Source organism: Periplaneta americana, chromosome 3, assembly GCF_040183065.1.
Source record: "Periplaneta americana isolate PAMFEO1 chromosome 3, P.americana_PAMFEO1_priV1, whole genome shotgun sequence".
NCBI lineage: Eukaryota > Metazoa > Arthropoda > Insecta > Blattodea > Blattidae > Periplaneta > Periplaneta americana.
The window spans coordinates 166,539,995-166,557,758 of NC_091119.1; the positions used below are offsets into that span (position 1 = coordinate 166,539,995).

Below are 17,764 nucleotides of genomic sequence, written 5' to 3' on the forward strand. Positions count from 1 at the left end.
ATATACCAAATTCCAGCGCAAAATTAAATCAGAATGTGTATAAATTAAATCTTGTATTTTACATCTTGATTACACAACTTTTAACACTGTATCACTTCGGAATATGTATGATAAGAACTTTCTTGTGTTAAATTTTAACGTACCTTGTTAACATGTTTCGACCTATACTCGGTCATCTTCGGAACTGGTCGTTGTTGGTCTTGGCGCCTCTTGTTTCCTGTGTGGGTGCGTTTGTAGTGTAGAGTCAAAGAATGTATGTGTTCTGAAATTGAATTGTGTGTTGAGAATATCGTTGGGGTGTGTTTTCGTGTGTCTGTATATTTCATATTGTTCTAGTGTGTTGAGTTTCTGGCTTTTTGGTTGGATGTGCAGTATTTCCATGTCTGTGTTGATGTCTCTGTAGGTGTGGTTGGCATTAGTGATGTGTTTTGCATGTGTGGAGGTGTTTAACAAAAGTAGACAACAAACACACATTCAAAGTACACAGAAAACCCACAATAACAACAACACACATACACAACACATCCAACCACCCCACACAACACAAACAAGCTGCATTCCGAACAATGGTACACAGACTACTCAACATACCAATGAACCAACAGGATTACAATGAAGAACTAAACACAATCAAATACATAGCACAAGAAAACGGATACAACCCTAACATAATAGACAACATAATACGTAAGATAAAACAAAACCACAAAAACAGAAGAATACAACACTAACACAAGAACACAAAAAATACATCACACTAACATACGAAAACAAAAACACACATAAAATTGCAACCTCATTCAAGAAATTAAACTACAATATCGTATACAGAACAAATAACACTCTACAAAAACATCTCAACACACAAACGACACAAACAAACAAATACAACCACACAGGCGTATACAAACTCAAATGTAACACCTGCGACAACTTCTACATAGGACAGACAGGCAGATCATTTCAAACACGTTACAAAGAACACATCACAGCCATAACAAAATTACAAAACACCTCCACATCACAAAGGCCAACCACACCTACAGAGACATCAACACAGACATGGAAATACTGCACATCCAACCAAAAAGCCAAAAACTCAACACACTAGAACAATATGAAATATACAGACACACAAAAACACACCCGAACGATATTCTCAACACACAACTCAATTTCAAAACACATACACTCTTTGACTCTACACTACGAACGCACCCTCACAGGAAACAAGAGGCGCCAAGACCAACAACGACCATCTCCGAAGATGACCAAAAATAGGTCGAAATATGTTAACAAGGTACGTTAAAATTTAACACAAGAAAGTTCTTATCATACATATTCTTGTATTTTACTAAATTTATACTAGCAAAGGATGTGCATATCCCCTTAATGTTATTGTAAAGTCTAACTGCCTTGTATTATAGTGTAATGTTTAACAGTACTATTGATTGTCGCTCTTTTGTTTCAGATTGGAGCTTTTAATTACTTGAGGAATCGTCCATATGGGACAGCAAGTGTTGGCATAGGCATGTTTGCTATATTTATTTTCAGACATTACAGAGCCAACTGAATGTCAGAATTTTAACAAATATGAAGTTTCCAATCTCGAGAGTAATGTAATAGCTGTTTCCCAGCCTTTGTTAGCTCTTGGCCTGCGGTAACAAGGCTCTCTTTCACCGTGAAAGACGCAAAAGGAGACTACCCCTCAATCGTACGATTAAACTACAGGATTCAGAGTGTAATTCAATTCAACCAAAGTGTTTAACCTTACCTTAAATTACAATAAATACCGGTATTCGAAATGACGTCCATCTTCTTATACTTTTTATAAAATCTCTTTCATTGGCGTGTTTGGAACATTTACTCCAGGAAATTCTCACAAAAATTTTAATCTACACATATTTTAATAAAACATTCATTAATAACAAGTGCTGTTCCATGCTGTATTTCTTATTTGAAGTCTATCCCATTCTCAGACCCACTGGACTGCAATAAGATCGGCTGAATCACCTGCGTAACAGGTATTGTGTGATACGTACAGCATCAGTCCAGCCTGAGTACTGGAAATTGCAGATGGATTTCCCATACATAGTTTTTAGAATAGTAGGGGTGCTCGAGATTGGAAGCTCCATATTAATAACTTATTAATACGAAACACCATTTTAAAATATTGTGATTGTTATACGTAATTTTAACATTAAAATAAGAGAGCAATTACCTCTTTTTAAAATCATATAATTTTTCATGCAGGAGGTATATTAAGTTTTATTTTCCCATGATGTTGTCCTTACCAACATGGTAATTGTGATCAGAGGTTTATGGGTTCAGTCTCGGCTGAGGATGATGGATTTTAAAAGGTGATGAAATCTTCAGCATGCCTTCCTGTGGAAGGGAAGTAAATCGATGAGTAAAAGAACCCTGTCCCTGATAAAGGCCTCCAGGTACAGTTTGTCTGCCATTTGTCACCCACGTTGAATTTCGACACTGAATAAAAACATAATCATTATCATCCTTATCCAGCATCACTTGAGAGTTCTTCAGGTTAGAGGTCTGTGTCGGTCAGATTTAGACTGATCTGATTTCATACCATTAAGTACGAGAAAAATTCGTACCGGCACCGGGAATCGAACCCAGGACCTCTCAGCTGTGCGCGCTGAGTGCTCTCTAACCAACTGAGCTATGCCAGGACCCGATTCACGACGCCGGCCGAACTCCTCTCGTAGTATCGTGTTACGGCCTTACTGCCTGCACTTGAGACGATACACGTCATATATGTACAGGAGCGCATATTACATGACTTTATGGCCATATTCAACAACAGTTTCTTTAAACTGTTAACATCATATATGTATCAAATAAGAATGAGTTCTTGCCCACCTCATTATATTTTGCTCGACTAGTATGACTAGTCAGTTTGTTTTTATACCATTAAGTACGAGAAAAATTCGTACCGGCACCGGGAATCGAACCCAGGACCTCTCAGCTGTTCGCGCTGAGTGCTCTCTAACCAACTGAGCTATGCCGGGACCCGATTCACGACGCCGGCCGAACTCCTCTCGTAGTATCGTGTTACGGCCTTACTGCCTGCACTTGAGACGATACACGTCATATATGTACAGGAGCGCATATTACATGACTTTATGGCCATATTCAACAACAGTTTCTTTAAACTGTTAACATCATATATGTATCAAATATGATTTCGTTTACTAGCAAATGAATAACGCAAGCAGCATGAGAGTACAGACACGCTTTGACATCACGTATTCTTCATGTTGCAGTAGGGTCTCAGATCAGTAGGGACCTGTTGGGTCTACCAAGTCTAGGTGCAGGATTTCACTACAGCTTCATTCACTTAGAACAGGCAAATTACTTTTCGACAGTATTGTGACAAGGGGCCTATTCCACCATTAAACTTCGGAACTACGCAACATTGCACTTTTCATTTCATTCTGCAAAGTCTATGCATATCAGTAGTCACTGCAACTCCATGTTGTTGAGCTCCATTTCCTAGCCAATGAAGATATATGCGTAATAAATTGTTCTTTAGATAAAAGAGATAAACATTCTTGTTTTTGATCCTAAAATGAGCCCAATCCTTTCAAGAACACGATCTGCTTGAATTGGCATAATTCGAAAAGGTGATAAAGTCAATGACGATTTATTATATATGTGTCAATATTCTTTGGTCTGCGGGAAAAGCCACATAAGTAAAAAAAAAAAAAGTCGATTTTTCTCTTGTACCTAATCACATAAGTTTAATATATTTTTTTAATTTTTGAAATAATAAGTTTTCTTGTATTTTAAATTGAAAAGGGTCTTACTTTAACACACATGAATTTCATTATTACCGTATACTTATATTCAGTTAAGAGTAAATTAAAAAGAAAGTCTCTCCTGAAAAATTATTTTTTTACTTATGTGCCTTTTCCCGCCGACCAAAGAATGTCGAACATGGAGTAAAGCCACTAAGGGAAAATACCAATGGAGAAAGATTTGATTCGGTGCTGGTGATTGAGCCTCAGCATAGCTCATTCATTCATTTATTTTATTCCATAGATCTTACATGAGCAATGAAGCTTTAAGATGTGGAACATGTCAAAATTTTACAATATTACAATTACAATTTTTACAAATTTATACAGTTTTACAATTTAGTAATTTTCTACAATTTTTACAATTTTGTGCAATTTTTTACAATATTTTGGCGAGATGTAGTGAGATGAGGTGATTTTTTTTATTTTACCTGGTTATTTAACAACGCTGTATCAACTATGAGGTTATTTAGCGTCGATGGAATTGGTGATAGCAAGATGATATTTGGCGAGATGAGGCCGAGGATTCGCCATAGATTACCTGACATTTGCCTTATGGTTGGGGAAAACCTCGGAAAAAACCCAACCAGGTAATCAGCCCAAACTGGAATCGAACCCGCGCCCGAACGCAACTCCGGAGCGGCAGGCAAGTGCCTTAGCCGACTGAGCTAGAGATGAGGTGAGGTCCGAGGATTCGCCAAAAGATTACCCAGCATTTGCCTTTTCGTTGGGGAAAACCTCGGAAAAACCCAACCAGGTTAGAGCACCCAGTGTGTAGAACTCGGGATCACAGGTTCGATCCCCGGTACCAGAGCGAATTTTTCTCCATTAATAATTAATGGTAACCATAACAGATAATTCTGTAAGACCAAAAAATTAACCTTTACGTATATAATTTGAAAAAATTCACAGAATTGAGACAAAGTTAGGTTATGTAAATTTATCTTATTTTTATATACTCTTTCTTTTTTTGAGGGGTGGGGAGGGGTTCGTCATTTGAATCCAAAGCAAAAATATACTGAATATAATGAATCTAATCTTAATGGCAAAGAGACTTAATCCCATCCACTTTTCAGCATATGACTCTGCACTTTTCAAAATTATTGTAGTGCTGGAACAAAAGTAATAACATACCTATTTGAAAAGTTTCCTCTACATTTTCTTTTCGGTTTTTACTTTGCGAACCATTGAGATTCTGCCTTTTGAACTTCAAGAAAGACTTAAAACTGAAGAATTAGTTGGCACACCCAAACCCAGTTCATAAGACTTAAAACTGAAGAATTAGTTGGCTTATACACGTCCGTTGATGTGACATATTAATGAATTTAAATACTCTTATAGTTCATTAATATGTCACATCAACGGACGTGTATACGTTACCAAACATCGTAAGATGAAGATTACATTTGTAAAGTTTCTTTCAAGCCATAAGCAGTGCTGACTAGATCAGACGCTATGGACAGTACTCTATAACAGAGTCGCCAGTATGAAAGGATGATTCCAAGCCTTTGGCGTGAGACGAACTCGATAGCTCAGTGGTAGAGCGCCTGACCGGAAAACAGGAAGTCGCAGGTTCGATTCCCGCTCGAGGTTGTGAAATTTTTCTTTCATACCATGGCATGATTGTGACTATAAGAGTATTTAAATTCATTAATTAGTTGGCACACCCAAACCCAGTTTATAAGTAAACAGCAAAATTTGGGGATCGGTTTTATGTTTTAATAGACAAAGACAAAACTGTTATTTATTTTGCTAAAATATATGTACTGCGTTACAACTATAAGTTGGAAAATAAAAATTTGTAGTTTAAAGTGATCCCTATATGGAATTTATTCTCAGGTAGGATATAGAAAATAGTCTCACATATTACCATAAACTGGAGTGAAGTTGGCTGCCTGGGTTGAAGTTCATCACAAAATACAGGGAGTTATTTTGCATATCTGTATTATAATTATCTCACATTTAAAATTTTTCTTTTGAGAATTGTTAATAAAATATTTAAAACTAGCTGTACCTGTGCGCTCCGCTGCACCTGTTAGAAAGAAATATAAAGTAATTACATAATTAAAATAGGACGTTTGATCCAGGGAACAACTTTTACAACAGCGCAAGATAATCTGCTTCGCTCATTACCCAATTTTTTTTGCATTGCATTTATTGCATATATATTTTATGTATTTTAACACGATTCAATTGAGCATAGTTAAAATTTGAATTATAAAATAATGGATTGCTAAGCTAACGTAATATTACTGCATACTAAATCAATACACTCTCGTTGTTCGTTAATTCTCTGAGATTAAATGAGTGTACATAAATATTATTTAAAAAAATACAGAAAACGAATGTACAAAATAGCCTATCAAATTTTCTGTGCATAAGAAGCTATTTTAATCTTACCTGTCCTCGATTTACTCAAACGTTACTGTAATAACATTATAGCATTATGTCCATCTAGATAAACTACACTTTCCAATGCCGAAATAATAATTAATTGTACAAATCGGTTAATTTAGCTTCTGATATTACTTCATACAAAGACAGAAACGTTCTCTGTAGGCTATGTTTAATAGCTTTCGATTGTTGATGTCCAAGGCCCCTGTTTCGATTGTTGTTGTCCAAGGCCCCTTATAGACGAAGTCATTTGTTCTTAATTCATTGCACCGTCTTAGATGGCGTTATTTTAATTTTAAAACTCATTCATCTCATTAAATATCAGTCCTATCAAAATTTTGTAAAGAATAAAACTTATCGGAAGTCATGTTTAAAGAAACTTTTGTTATGTAACATTTTTCACAAAAATCAATAATAAGCGAGATATTTCGATTTATTTAATTCAGACCCCCTTATAACCCCCCATTTTAAATAAAGTATTTTGAATGCCATATAGCCTAAAATCTAAGTTACAACGAACTGAATTTATATTCCAATTTTCATATAAATCGGTTCAGCCATTATCGCGTGAAAAGGTAACAAACATACAGACAGACATACAAACAAAAATTTAAAAAATGCGATTTTCGGTTTCAGGGTGGTTAATTATATATGTTAGGACCAATTATTTTTGGAAAATCGAAAATTACCAGAAAAATTTCGGCTACAGATTTATTATTAGTATAGATATTACATGGGGGGAGGGAGGAATATTAAATTAATACGATCATAATGCAGCAATGTGAAATAATTTGTCAACAGTCATGTTCGCAGAATGCAGCATGCTTGAATCGGATTTGAAGTCGAGTGTCAGAATTCAGACGGGTTCAGACTTGTGCATATCCAGTCAGGTATAGTGCATATTCAGTCAGGTATAGACCAGTGGCGGCTCCTGCGTATTTCTTAAAAGGAGGAAAGAAGTTAACAGCACGAAATGACACCTTCTTGAATGAAACATGCTAAAAATTAGCCTACATGTATATATGTAAGACCAGGTAGTGTTGGGATTGGTCTTCCCTTCTGTATAGCAGTAATCTGTTCTAGTAAACTGAGTTTCCTAAATTTTCCATAATATAATATATTTTCACTTCCATTCATTGTTGAATAATTGCACACATTAACAATTACAAGGAAATTCACAACCTCGCAGCATTTTTCGAGCACACTACAGCATCACACGTGTTGGAAGAGACTATAGCTACTAACACGTAACCAGAACCGTTTTACGGAAATGGGAAATAATCTGAGGAAAGCGAGAACACTGCACCCACCCACGAGGTTTGTGTTGCCACATACACATTATACAAGTTCAGTATCACATGCTTTTGAAGAATGTCAGTTCTTGTAAAGTCATACTACCATTATTGTTCAAAGCAGTGGCCGATTAATTTTTTATATTAAAAATAATGCAGTTTGGAGTACCTACTTTCAATTTGAAATATATTTGTACAAACTGACAACTTGGCTGTTGCCCTATCTAGTAGACAATGAATGAAAGTGAATTTCAGGGGCCAAAAAGATCTGCTATACTAACGTAGAACTACTTCCTCTTTGTTTTATATAAACCCAACTTTAACTTTCAAATATCCTTGAAAGTTTAAAAACATGAACAGCAGGTTATCTAAAGTGCAATGAATAATATTTGTGATTTATAATTTTAAAAAAAAGTTTATATGGTATTTTTCATAGCTTTGCGTTAAAACTGTTTTTATTGTGCTCCTCCTAGATGTATTATGGTCTGGTTGAATGCTACATCGTTAGATGGCAGCGGTAGCCCATGTGCTGCTTCAGAGGAGGATCTCCTCCCTAACCGTTCATTCACTTACTGTAAAACTCTGCTTCTTTCTCTGGCCGCTAGTGCACTGTTGTCTATGTGTATTAACTGTAGTTAAGGAGGAAAGGATTGACTTTCCTCCACACAAACAATCTCGCATCTTGCTCACAGTTTTCTAGCAGCACATAAACCCGAGTCGTTTAAAATTCGATCAATTGAGGTTTTCTTAAAGCTGAGAACTTAAAAATTATTTATCGAATCTTCCTCGAATTTCAAGGCACATATTTTATTTGGTATTTACTTTCAAAACAAGAAACATGTGAGGAGGACGTTCCTCCCTTTCCTGCCCCGAGGAACCGCCACTGGTATAGACCCATTTTAGTAGGATCCTGACTTAGTTGGGCTGTCGCTTTACCCAACTAAATCTAGCCGATGCAGACCTCTGCTTCAGGTCAATGTATGAAGAATCTCCATTCGTCCCTATTGTTCCAGATCTCATACTTTGTTCTTCCTCTCCTTCTTTCCATGCCTTCCATTATTCAATCTGTCCATTTTGATCTTGATCTTCCCCTTGGTCTCTTTCCATTTACTCTCTGTTCCAGGCCTAATCTTGTGGTTCTATAGTTTTCCATTTTTTTGACATGGCCAAGCCATATTAATCTTGTGAAGAGAAAATGTCTGTTTTTATGAAATTGATTATTTTATTAATTTTGGTGCTGAATCTGTAATTATAATACAGTAAAAGCCCGATATAACACGGCTGTCAGGGGACATACATCATTCCCTCATTATAGCACATTCAAATATCCACATAAAAGGTGAGAGGAGATTTGACAAAATTCCTATGATTGTGTGTAACACCTATAAATGAAATAGAATATGCTATGAGTGATAGTCAATCCAATAATTTACTTACTTATTTATGACTTTTAAGGAACCCGGAGGTTCATTGCTGCCCTCACAGAAGCCCGCCATCGGTCCCTATCCTGAGCAAGATTAATACAGTCCCTACCATCATATCCCACCTCCTTCAAATCCATTTTAATACTATCCTCCCATCTACGTGTCAGTCTCCCCACTAACACTCTATATGCATTTCTGGATTCGCCCATAGGTGCTACATGCCCTGCCCATCTCAAACGTCTGGATTTAATGTTCCTAATTATGTCAGGTGAAGAATACAATACGTGCAGTTCTACATTGTGTAACTTTCTCCATTCTCCTTAGCCCCAAATATTTTCCTATGAACCTTATTCTCAAACACCCTTAATCTCTGTTCCTCTCTCGAAGTGAGAGTCCAAGTTTTACAACCATACAGAACAACCGTAATATATAAATTCTAACTTTCAGATTTTTTGACAACAGACTAGATGACAAAAGCTTCTCAACCGAATAATAGGAATGGACTTGTTCACATTGTTGAGTTTATCGCATATGATGTAATAAATCGTTCCACCAAATTTTTTATTTTATAATTTTTTTTCGTATTAATGTAGCTCGGATATAGATGTTACACATCAAAAACTTTTACATGCCTTTGCTCGCATGCAACACAAAATGCAGTAGTTAAACATTATCTTTAATTCTCAAGGTACATTAGGCCTATGATTAATTCACAGTAAGTCTATACATGAGAATTTCAAGGGGGTTGCATACAATTTATTGTTCTACATTACGAATATGCTGTGAGAAAAAATTCTGACCACGGAAGTAAAAGAACTTAACAAAACTGATATTTACTGATAAATAAATAAATATATATTTATTTATTTTTTGTCTGTGCTATATCGAGATTTTACTGTAATTACTAATTACAATATAGCTTTAGTAATTTTATTATATTTGGAAAATTGTTTTTTTATGCTTAATTTAATTTTATACATATCTGGTTGTGTTTTTTATATTTAATTTATGTTCAATTTTTATGTAATTATTGTAAAATGCCATTATTTCTTCCTGGCTGTCCCTTTTGACAAATTATGCAAGCATAACAAATAGCCATGAAGAATTAATCGTGCTGTAGTACTGTACTGATTTGTTTTCTAAATTACACACATTTAAGGAAACAGTACTGTATAAAACAGGAGACAGTAGCTGATTCTCCCCTTTTATTATGTGGCATTTATTACCGTACTTAATAAATTTTATATTTATGTGAAAGAGACCCAAAATTATGTATTTTACATACCATGTTTTTAATTGATATATAATGAAATCTAGTCAAGATTACTTTTCTGCCTGTTAGAACATTAAATCCTTCTATAAAATTTTACATAAAGAAGTTTCCTTGTTCCAGCATAAATGTCTGTGAAGACTAATATATTGAATTACTTAATGCAGTAATCTAAAAACTAACCTAAACTGTTGCATTTACTCACGGTTCTAGTTCTTATAGTCACTAATGGTTTGTCACAGTTCGTCACAGAACTTATCACATAAGAACAATATGTCACAACACCAAATTCTTCACAATACAAGTTTTTGCTAGTTTTTTTTTTATTACTAGCTGTACCCGTGCGCTCCGCTGCACCTCTTAGAAATAAATATAAAGTAATTACATAATTAAAATAGGACGTTTGATCCAGGGAACATTCGTGTTTGATAGAAGGATAAATTGTTTAATATGTTACTTAATTTAAATTGTATTTAAATAATTAAAATGCGATCATTTTGTCCAGAAAGCACTCATTTGGTGCAATGACAATTCCTTTAACATGTTTCTTAATTGTTATTAAATGCAACCATAGTTTAGTGAACATTGACATCATTTAGATTTAATGTGTATACTTTACGAGGCGTGTTCTTAAAGTAAGTTCCAAAAGGTGTAGAAAGTAAACGGGAAAATATTTACAAACCATTTTTGTAGCATTGTATTCCCCACACTTCGATTACTTCTCACCATAATCTCCACCATTATTGAGGCATTTATCGAGTCGTGGCACAAGTCTTTCTATCCCCTCATTGTAGAATTCACCCGCCTGCGAACCACTCCGCAACATTTGTGGAAAATTCAAGGAAAGCGAAGAAATTGTGAACCTCCTGTCCTCATAAATTTTTTCATCAAGAGCACGCACCAAATCGTCATTGATCAAAGATGGCCGACCAGTATGTTGCTCGTCATGCACAGAGACGCGGCCCTCGTTGAACTTTCTAACCCATCTCCTGATCATTCCATCACTAATGGCATCATCACCATACACCTCACAAAGTTGATGATGAATGTCAGCTGGTTTGATGTTTCTCGCATTCAAAAAACGGATAACAGACCGCATCTCACAGAAGGCGGGGTGCTCGATCACTTTAAACATTTCAACTGATCACAACTAACCACACACACACGGACTGAAGCTCTGAAACTGGATGCACAGCTTGCCTGAGGACTGAAGAAGAAAACACGTATGTGCAAAATAACGATTGCAGCGATGCGACATCTATGATTGAAAATGGAACTTACTTTAAGAACACGCCTCGTATTTTACTTGCTATATGTTTCCATTGAATTATGGTAATAACTTAATTTTAACTCTTGTTTTCTACGTATTCAGTAAATGGCGCTTGGCCCACTATGGTTCTGAACACTTCAAATAACTTAAATTATATTATATTATATTATATTATATTATATTATATTATATTATATTATATTATATTATATTATATTATATTATATTATATTATATTATATTTTATATTATATTATATTATATATTATTATATCAGAAGTTACTGTAATAACATTATAGTATTATGTCCATCTAGAGAAACTACACTTTCCACCAATGGTGAAATAATAATTAATTATACAAATCGGTTAATTTAGCTTCCGATATTACTTCATACAAACACAGAAACATTCTCTGTACGCTATCTTTCATAGCTTTCGATTGTTGTTGTCCAAGGCCCCTTATAGACCAAGTCATTTGTTTTTTATTTCGTTACACGGCCTTAGATGGCAGTTATTTTAATTTTAAAACTCATTTATCTCATTAAATATCAGTCCTATCAAAATTTTTCAAAGAATAAAACTTATAGCAAATGATTTTTAAAGAAACTTTTGTTATGTAACATTTTTCACAAAAATCAATAATACGAGAGATATTTCGATTTATTTAATTCAGGTCCCCTTATAACCCCCCTTTTAAATAATGTATTTTGAATGCCATATAGCCTAAAATCTAAGTTACAACGAACTTAATTTATATTCCAATTTTCATCGAAATCCGTTCAGCCATTATCGCGTGAAAAGGTAACAAACAAACATACAGACAGACAGACAGACAGACATACAAACAAAAATTTCAAAAAAGCGATTTTCGGTTTCAGGGTTGTTAGGACCAATTATTTTTGGAAAATCGAAAATTACCAGAAAAATTTCGGCTACAGATTTATTATTAGTACAGATAATATTGTTAGAGATCCAGATTCTTTATACTTTGAATAAAACTATACTATTTTCATTGTATAGCTAATTCTAGTAATAAACCAACAGCCCTTACTTGCCACCTTGGTAGCTCAATTCACAAGCACACTGGCTTATGATGGCTACAGATCTGGGTTCGAATCCCGGTGATGGCAGGGTCGTATTTACGATGGGTTCCTGACGGTTATTCTCGGGGTTCTCCCGTTTCCCTCCATTTCACCATCACTCTTATTTCAGTATTCATTATTTCAATAGTGTTTACCGAACAACGGTTCAGTGTGATGTATAGGACTAGGATTTTGATAACCTATAAATCATGAAAAAATGTCCTAAAAACAATGCATTTATGAACTAAAAATCTTTCAAAAATGCTCTTAAAAATGCCCTAAAAATTGATCTTATATAATTGGCTTAATAGGAATATTAATATTGAGACTATAATCATATTTTTCAGATCCTTCTGTCCAATTTTTTTTACGTAAAATACCTGATTTTACATTGATTATGGGCTATGAGCTACAGCCGAATTTTCACCTGGGACTGGTGAAAAAGAATCTTATAGACGGGAAAGTATTGGAAGAGGGAGCATTATATAAGGGGAATAATATATCGTATAGAATGGACCAAGAGACCGTAAAAAGCATTAAACATGGAGAATTTTTATAAGCAAGAGATTTTACTGTATTTGGAGACGCACTCAAAAAGCCTTCGTAAAATGAAACATATCCAACTACAGTTGTGTTACGCAAAGTGGCTCGTATCTCAAATCATAGTTTGCCTTTAAAACACTATTTAAGTGGCTATTAACTTTTTTTCAATATCTTAAAAATTATGTTGTCGAAGCTTCTTCCTCCTATCTATTAAGAGCAAAAGTGCCTGGGCACTACATCCTTTGAATATTTATATGACTGGTATAGAGCTGTAGAAACATTATTGACACAGACTTGAACATTCCATTCATTATGCAGTAATTTGACTGTTGTATTTTAAATTTGTATGTTGCAAATATAATTATTTTATGTTCTGGATGAAGAAAAGTAAACGGTTTCATCTTTAGAGTTCCGGTATATTTGGCAACAATAATTTCCAGTTCTTCCAGGATTCTTGATTCAGGAAATATATTTTCTTGTCGACTTTTCTGGAGAATTCATTGAACAAATTCTGTTTCAGAAAATTTAATTGCTGCTATAATCGAGATTCTTGAGAGATGTTGAATAATATTTGATGGAGACTCTACCAATATTCTAGCTGCCATCCATACTGACTATAAATTACCTTGTTGCATGTATTCTCCCCCATTCCCCCAGTCAGGAGCCTGATCTGAATTCTAGTAAGATCCTTTAAATATGCTTTTGTTTTTATCATGTGCCTTTGTTTTTATCATGTGAAGTAAATAGCACAGACGTATCCTATATATTACATAGCTCACAGTGCATCACAATACCATATAGTCTTCGTAAATAAGTTTGTCAATCCACATTTAGTTTTTGTTAATCTGGTTTCGTCCTCTATAATTCAAATAACTCGGCCAAAAAATGTTTTGCAGTTCTAACAAATTTAATAAAAACCATGAAAATGTTACGAAAAGTGTTATCATGTGACATATTCCTATAACAAAAGTTTTATGTGATGAATTATCCATGGCAAAAGTATACTTATCTGATGTACAATCCTGTGACGAAAGTGCAATGAGTGACAAATCAAACATGTGACGAGCAAATCATGACAAATTCTCAGGGTCCATTTCCTTACTGTTATAAGAAAATAGACAAGTGTCCTTACTCAGGGAAGATGTTTCAGTATTATACTGCTTGTAAAGATGAAGCAGAGTTCCTAAAACAAATTAAATATTGCCAAAAGAAATGAAGTGCCAGTAATTCTCTTTAATAATTTTGACCAAAGATTTTAAGATAAATGTATATTTTATATGAAAAATTGTATATTACCTAATCTTAAAATTGTAGGCCTATATAAATGTACAACTATTGGAAATCTTTTTATAGTGCCTGGTTGAGTGGAAGAGAAGGCTTTATGGCCTTAACTCTGCCAATAAAAATAAATCTACTAAATAAATAAAATAAATAAAAATTAGCCAGTTTATTATAATGTTTAATTTCTGAGTCTTTTTTTTTAGAAATAAATTACTAAATAAATAAAATAAATAAACAGAAAGTAGCCAGTTTATTATAATGTTTAATTTCCGAGTCCTGCTTTTTTTTTCTAACTTGCTTACATTTGAATCCATCAACGACTTATGGCAATTACATAGTTGCTTGCTATCTCTCATTCTTTTCGTACCAAGACGGTTTTTTTTTCTATTAACCCTCCAGTGGTTGTGTGCTCAAATTCAATGTTAGTGATCGCAGATGTATTCCATATTTTAGGTTATTTTTAAGTGTAATTTTAGTACTAATTTTATTTATTTCATTTTTTTCTATCTTTTCTTGTTAATTATTCATGCTTATACATTAACAGAGTCTAATTATTATTCATTTTCAATATTTACACAGCAGTTTGCACAAATACATATTACCGGTATAATAAATGCTATAAAAACATAAATTTAGGAACTGACAATATTCGCACGGAATATAAATTGTAATCTAAGAATAAACAAACTTAAGGGAACCGGGTAGCCATTAGGGGTCAAAAATCCGATTTTTTTTTTATTTTGTATTTTAAAAAAGTATAAAACTCGCTCTTTAAAACAATGTATTGTTGGGAGGGGTATCTCTGGCGCTGCATGTAATTCATAGATCCTCCTTTTTTTTAAAATGCAGTTTTCTGTAAGTTAATATTTTTCAAACTTTAGTGCATTTTTTCTCTGAAACTACTGAATCAATTTACATATAATTTTTATAGTGTTTTCTGCAGCCTGTGTTCTACAAAGTAGACCTACAGGTTTAAGAATATCGCACACATAACGCGAAGAAAATAAAAATATATATGCATTGAAAAAATGGCAAAAATTGTTAATCAAATTTCAATATTTTTCCGGTTTCACTAAGAGTGAAATACTTAACTAAATTTTGCTCTAGAATTTACAATATACATTACTTGATAAATTAAAAAAATACAAGCTATATGAGTGAAGATTGTGGTACATTTAGGAAAGTGGGAAAACAGGTTAACAATCAGTGCCTTTTTTTTTTTTTTTTTTTTGCATTTGGATACGAAACTAATTAGCTGTCTTTTATACCACCGAATTCAGGATGATTGGATGTATAACCATAGAAATTTTTATTTCACTCTAAACACTAAAAACTTACAAATATTGAACTCAACTTTTGTACTGAAATCCTTTAATCACAATGGCATCACTACCCACTCCCCTTAATTACGCACTAAGAAATCTCTTGCTTAACACTTGTCAATTACAATGACAAAAAACTGAAAAGGATAGAGAAATATACAAAAAAAAAGTACCCTGATACGATGAGTGCTGTCAGCTCGAATCACCAATCAAAATTAAAGTACTGGATCACTATTGTAATCCACGCGACCACTGAAGGGTTAAACAACTTTCTATCTCTCTATGTGTGGAAACAGAAACGAGAGCGCATTCATTGATTAGTTTCAGTGTAAACATCATTCTGTATTCAGAATTATTTTAATGGACAAAAGGCAAATATTGGCATTAGGAAACTGACAAAATATTAATGTCGTTTGCAAATGAAGAGTACAGGGGAAAAAACCTGAGAAGTCACGTTTTATTATTTTTACAGGAGAACAATTTAAAAGTTTCAAGACCCATTATATTCGATTGTCTTCGGGTTATTGTTCTTCAGATTTCTTTGGACTAATGAGGTTGTTATTCTGTACCACGAAACTACACAAATCTACACTGCCTGAGCTATTACACGACATCTAAAACAGAAAATTGATAATTTTGGACTTATCATGTTCTTCCTCTGTGCTCTTCAAATGTAATGATAAACATTGGTTGCAGCGAGAATTATACAGTGTGTGATTTGTTATTTTCTTACAAGACAAGACAGCTAGCTCTCTAAGCCCATCTCCCTCTGTCTTTCTCTACTTAGCATCATAATTGTGCTAATGTTTAAGACTGCTTTTGAATCTATCCAGAGTGATGGCACTGCTGAACTTGTTTTGTCTGATTATGAGTTATTATAAAGCATAAAATATGGCTTTGTTTCTGTAACAAAGTTGGTTTTATTGTATACTCCTGCTTCTGTTGTATTTGATATATCCATTAGTAGGTAACCAATTGTATTATGTTACAAATGTATTCTGCACCAGTATGTAATTCTTTAATTTATTTCAAATTTACATTCATGTTGTATTTATTCCATCACGTGTGTTCTGGCAATAAAATTTTACTTTTGACATGAATCTTTTTTTCTATCTTAAGTTTTATTTGTAGTGACACCAGCGAATAGGGATTATAAAGAATGGACACTTCGCATCGGTACCTTTGATGTAGCCGGACTGATTTCAATGACCTTCAAGCCAGCTAGAGCGTGAGATTCTGCTTTCTCCCTAGAGTTGGCACTGACATCACACCAGCTAGCAGTCGACACAGCGGAAATATAACACATATAATTAATACATCTAGGTACATTATGTACTCAAATGCAATAAATTGGATCCATAAAATAATAAATCCGTCATTAACTGTAATGTCTAGACTAGAGTTCCTTTATAATGAGAGTTGAGACATTGACCCCAACAACAATTAAAATATGTAATGATTTGATAGCACTGAAAATGGAAAAACAAAACTCTTATGAGAAGTAAAACCATATACCTATATTATATAAAAATATTAAACGAATTTGATACTTAATTTGATAATGTATTTTATTATTTTATAATAAAATTTATTATATCTGAAATATAAAAAAATATTATTACAACTAGTTCGTCACTGTGAAATAAGGAAAAGCTGTTAACTTGAATTTATTTGAAGCAAAGCATCACTGGATTATGCAATAAGGTAGGCAATGTTTGGATCCAGTGTCTCAACTCTATACCCAATTATTATCTTAGTGTATGCTCGACTACACTAACCTCTAGTGCTTGAAAGTGAAACTAAACGCCGGCGCACAGAGAAACAAAAACACAGGAAAATTCGATCAGTGTCCATTCTTTATAATCCCTTCAAGGACATTTTACAACAGTCGACTGTTTGGAGCAATACATTGTTGATACATTGGATTGTTTCTATCAATCGGCCAATCCGCTTATCCAGTGTTCGAATTGATAAAAATATAGAGGGAGGGAAATTTCTCGTTGATATACTAATTATTTTTAAATATTTTTATCAATAATAACATATTCGGTTTTAAAGTTATGTAT

At 33.9% G+C, this 17,764-nt stretch overlaps 1 protein-coding gene across 6 annotated transcripts in view; it reads left to right on the forward strand.

Moving 5' to 3' along the window:
• LOC138696824 (uncharacterized) overlaps nucleotides 1–16,792 on the forward strand; it is a 60,518-nt gene extending 43,726 nt beyond the window's left edge. For all 6 annotated transcript variants that reach the window (XR_011331469.1, XM_069822265.1, XM_069822264.1 and 3 more), the window contains one exon: nucleotides 1,472–16,792. Coding sequence is in view for 5 of the 6 variants with exons in the window: in XM_069822265.1 (XP_069678366.1) it covers nucleotides 1,472–1,573 (102 nt within the window). In the remaining variant the exon portion in view is untranslated. The remainder of the gene's footprint in view (nucleotides 1–1,471) is intronic.
• The last annotated feature ends 972 nt before the right edge of the window (nucleotides 16,793–17,764 follow it).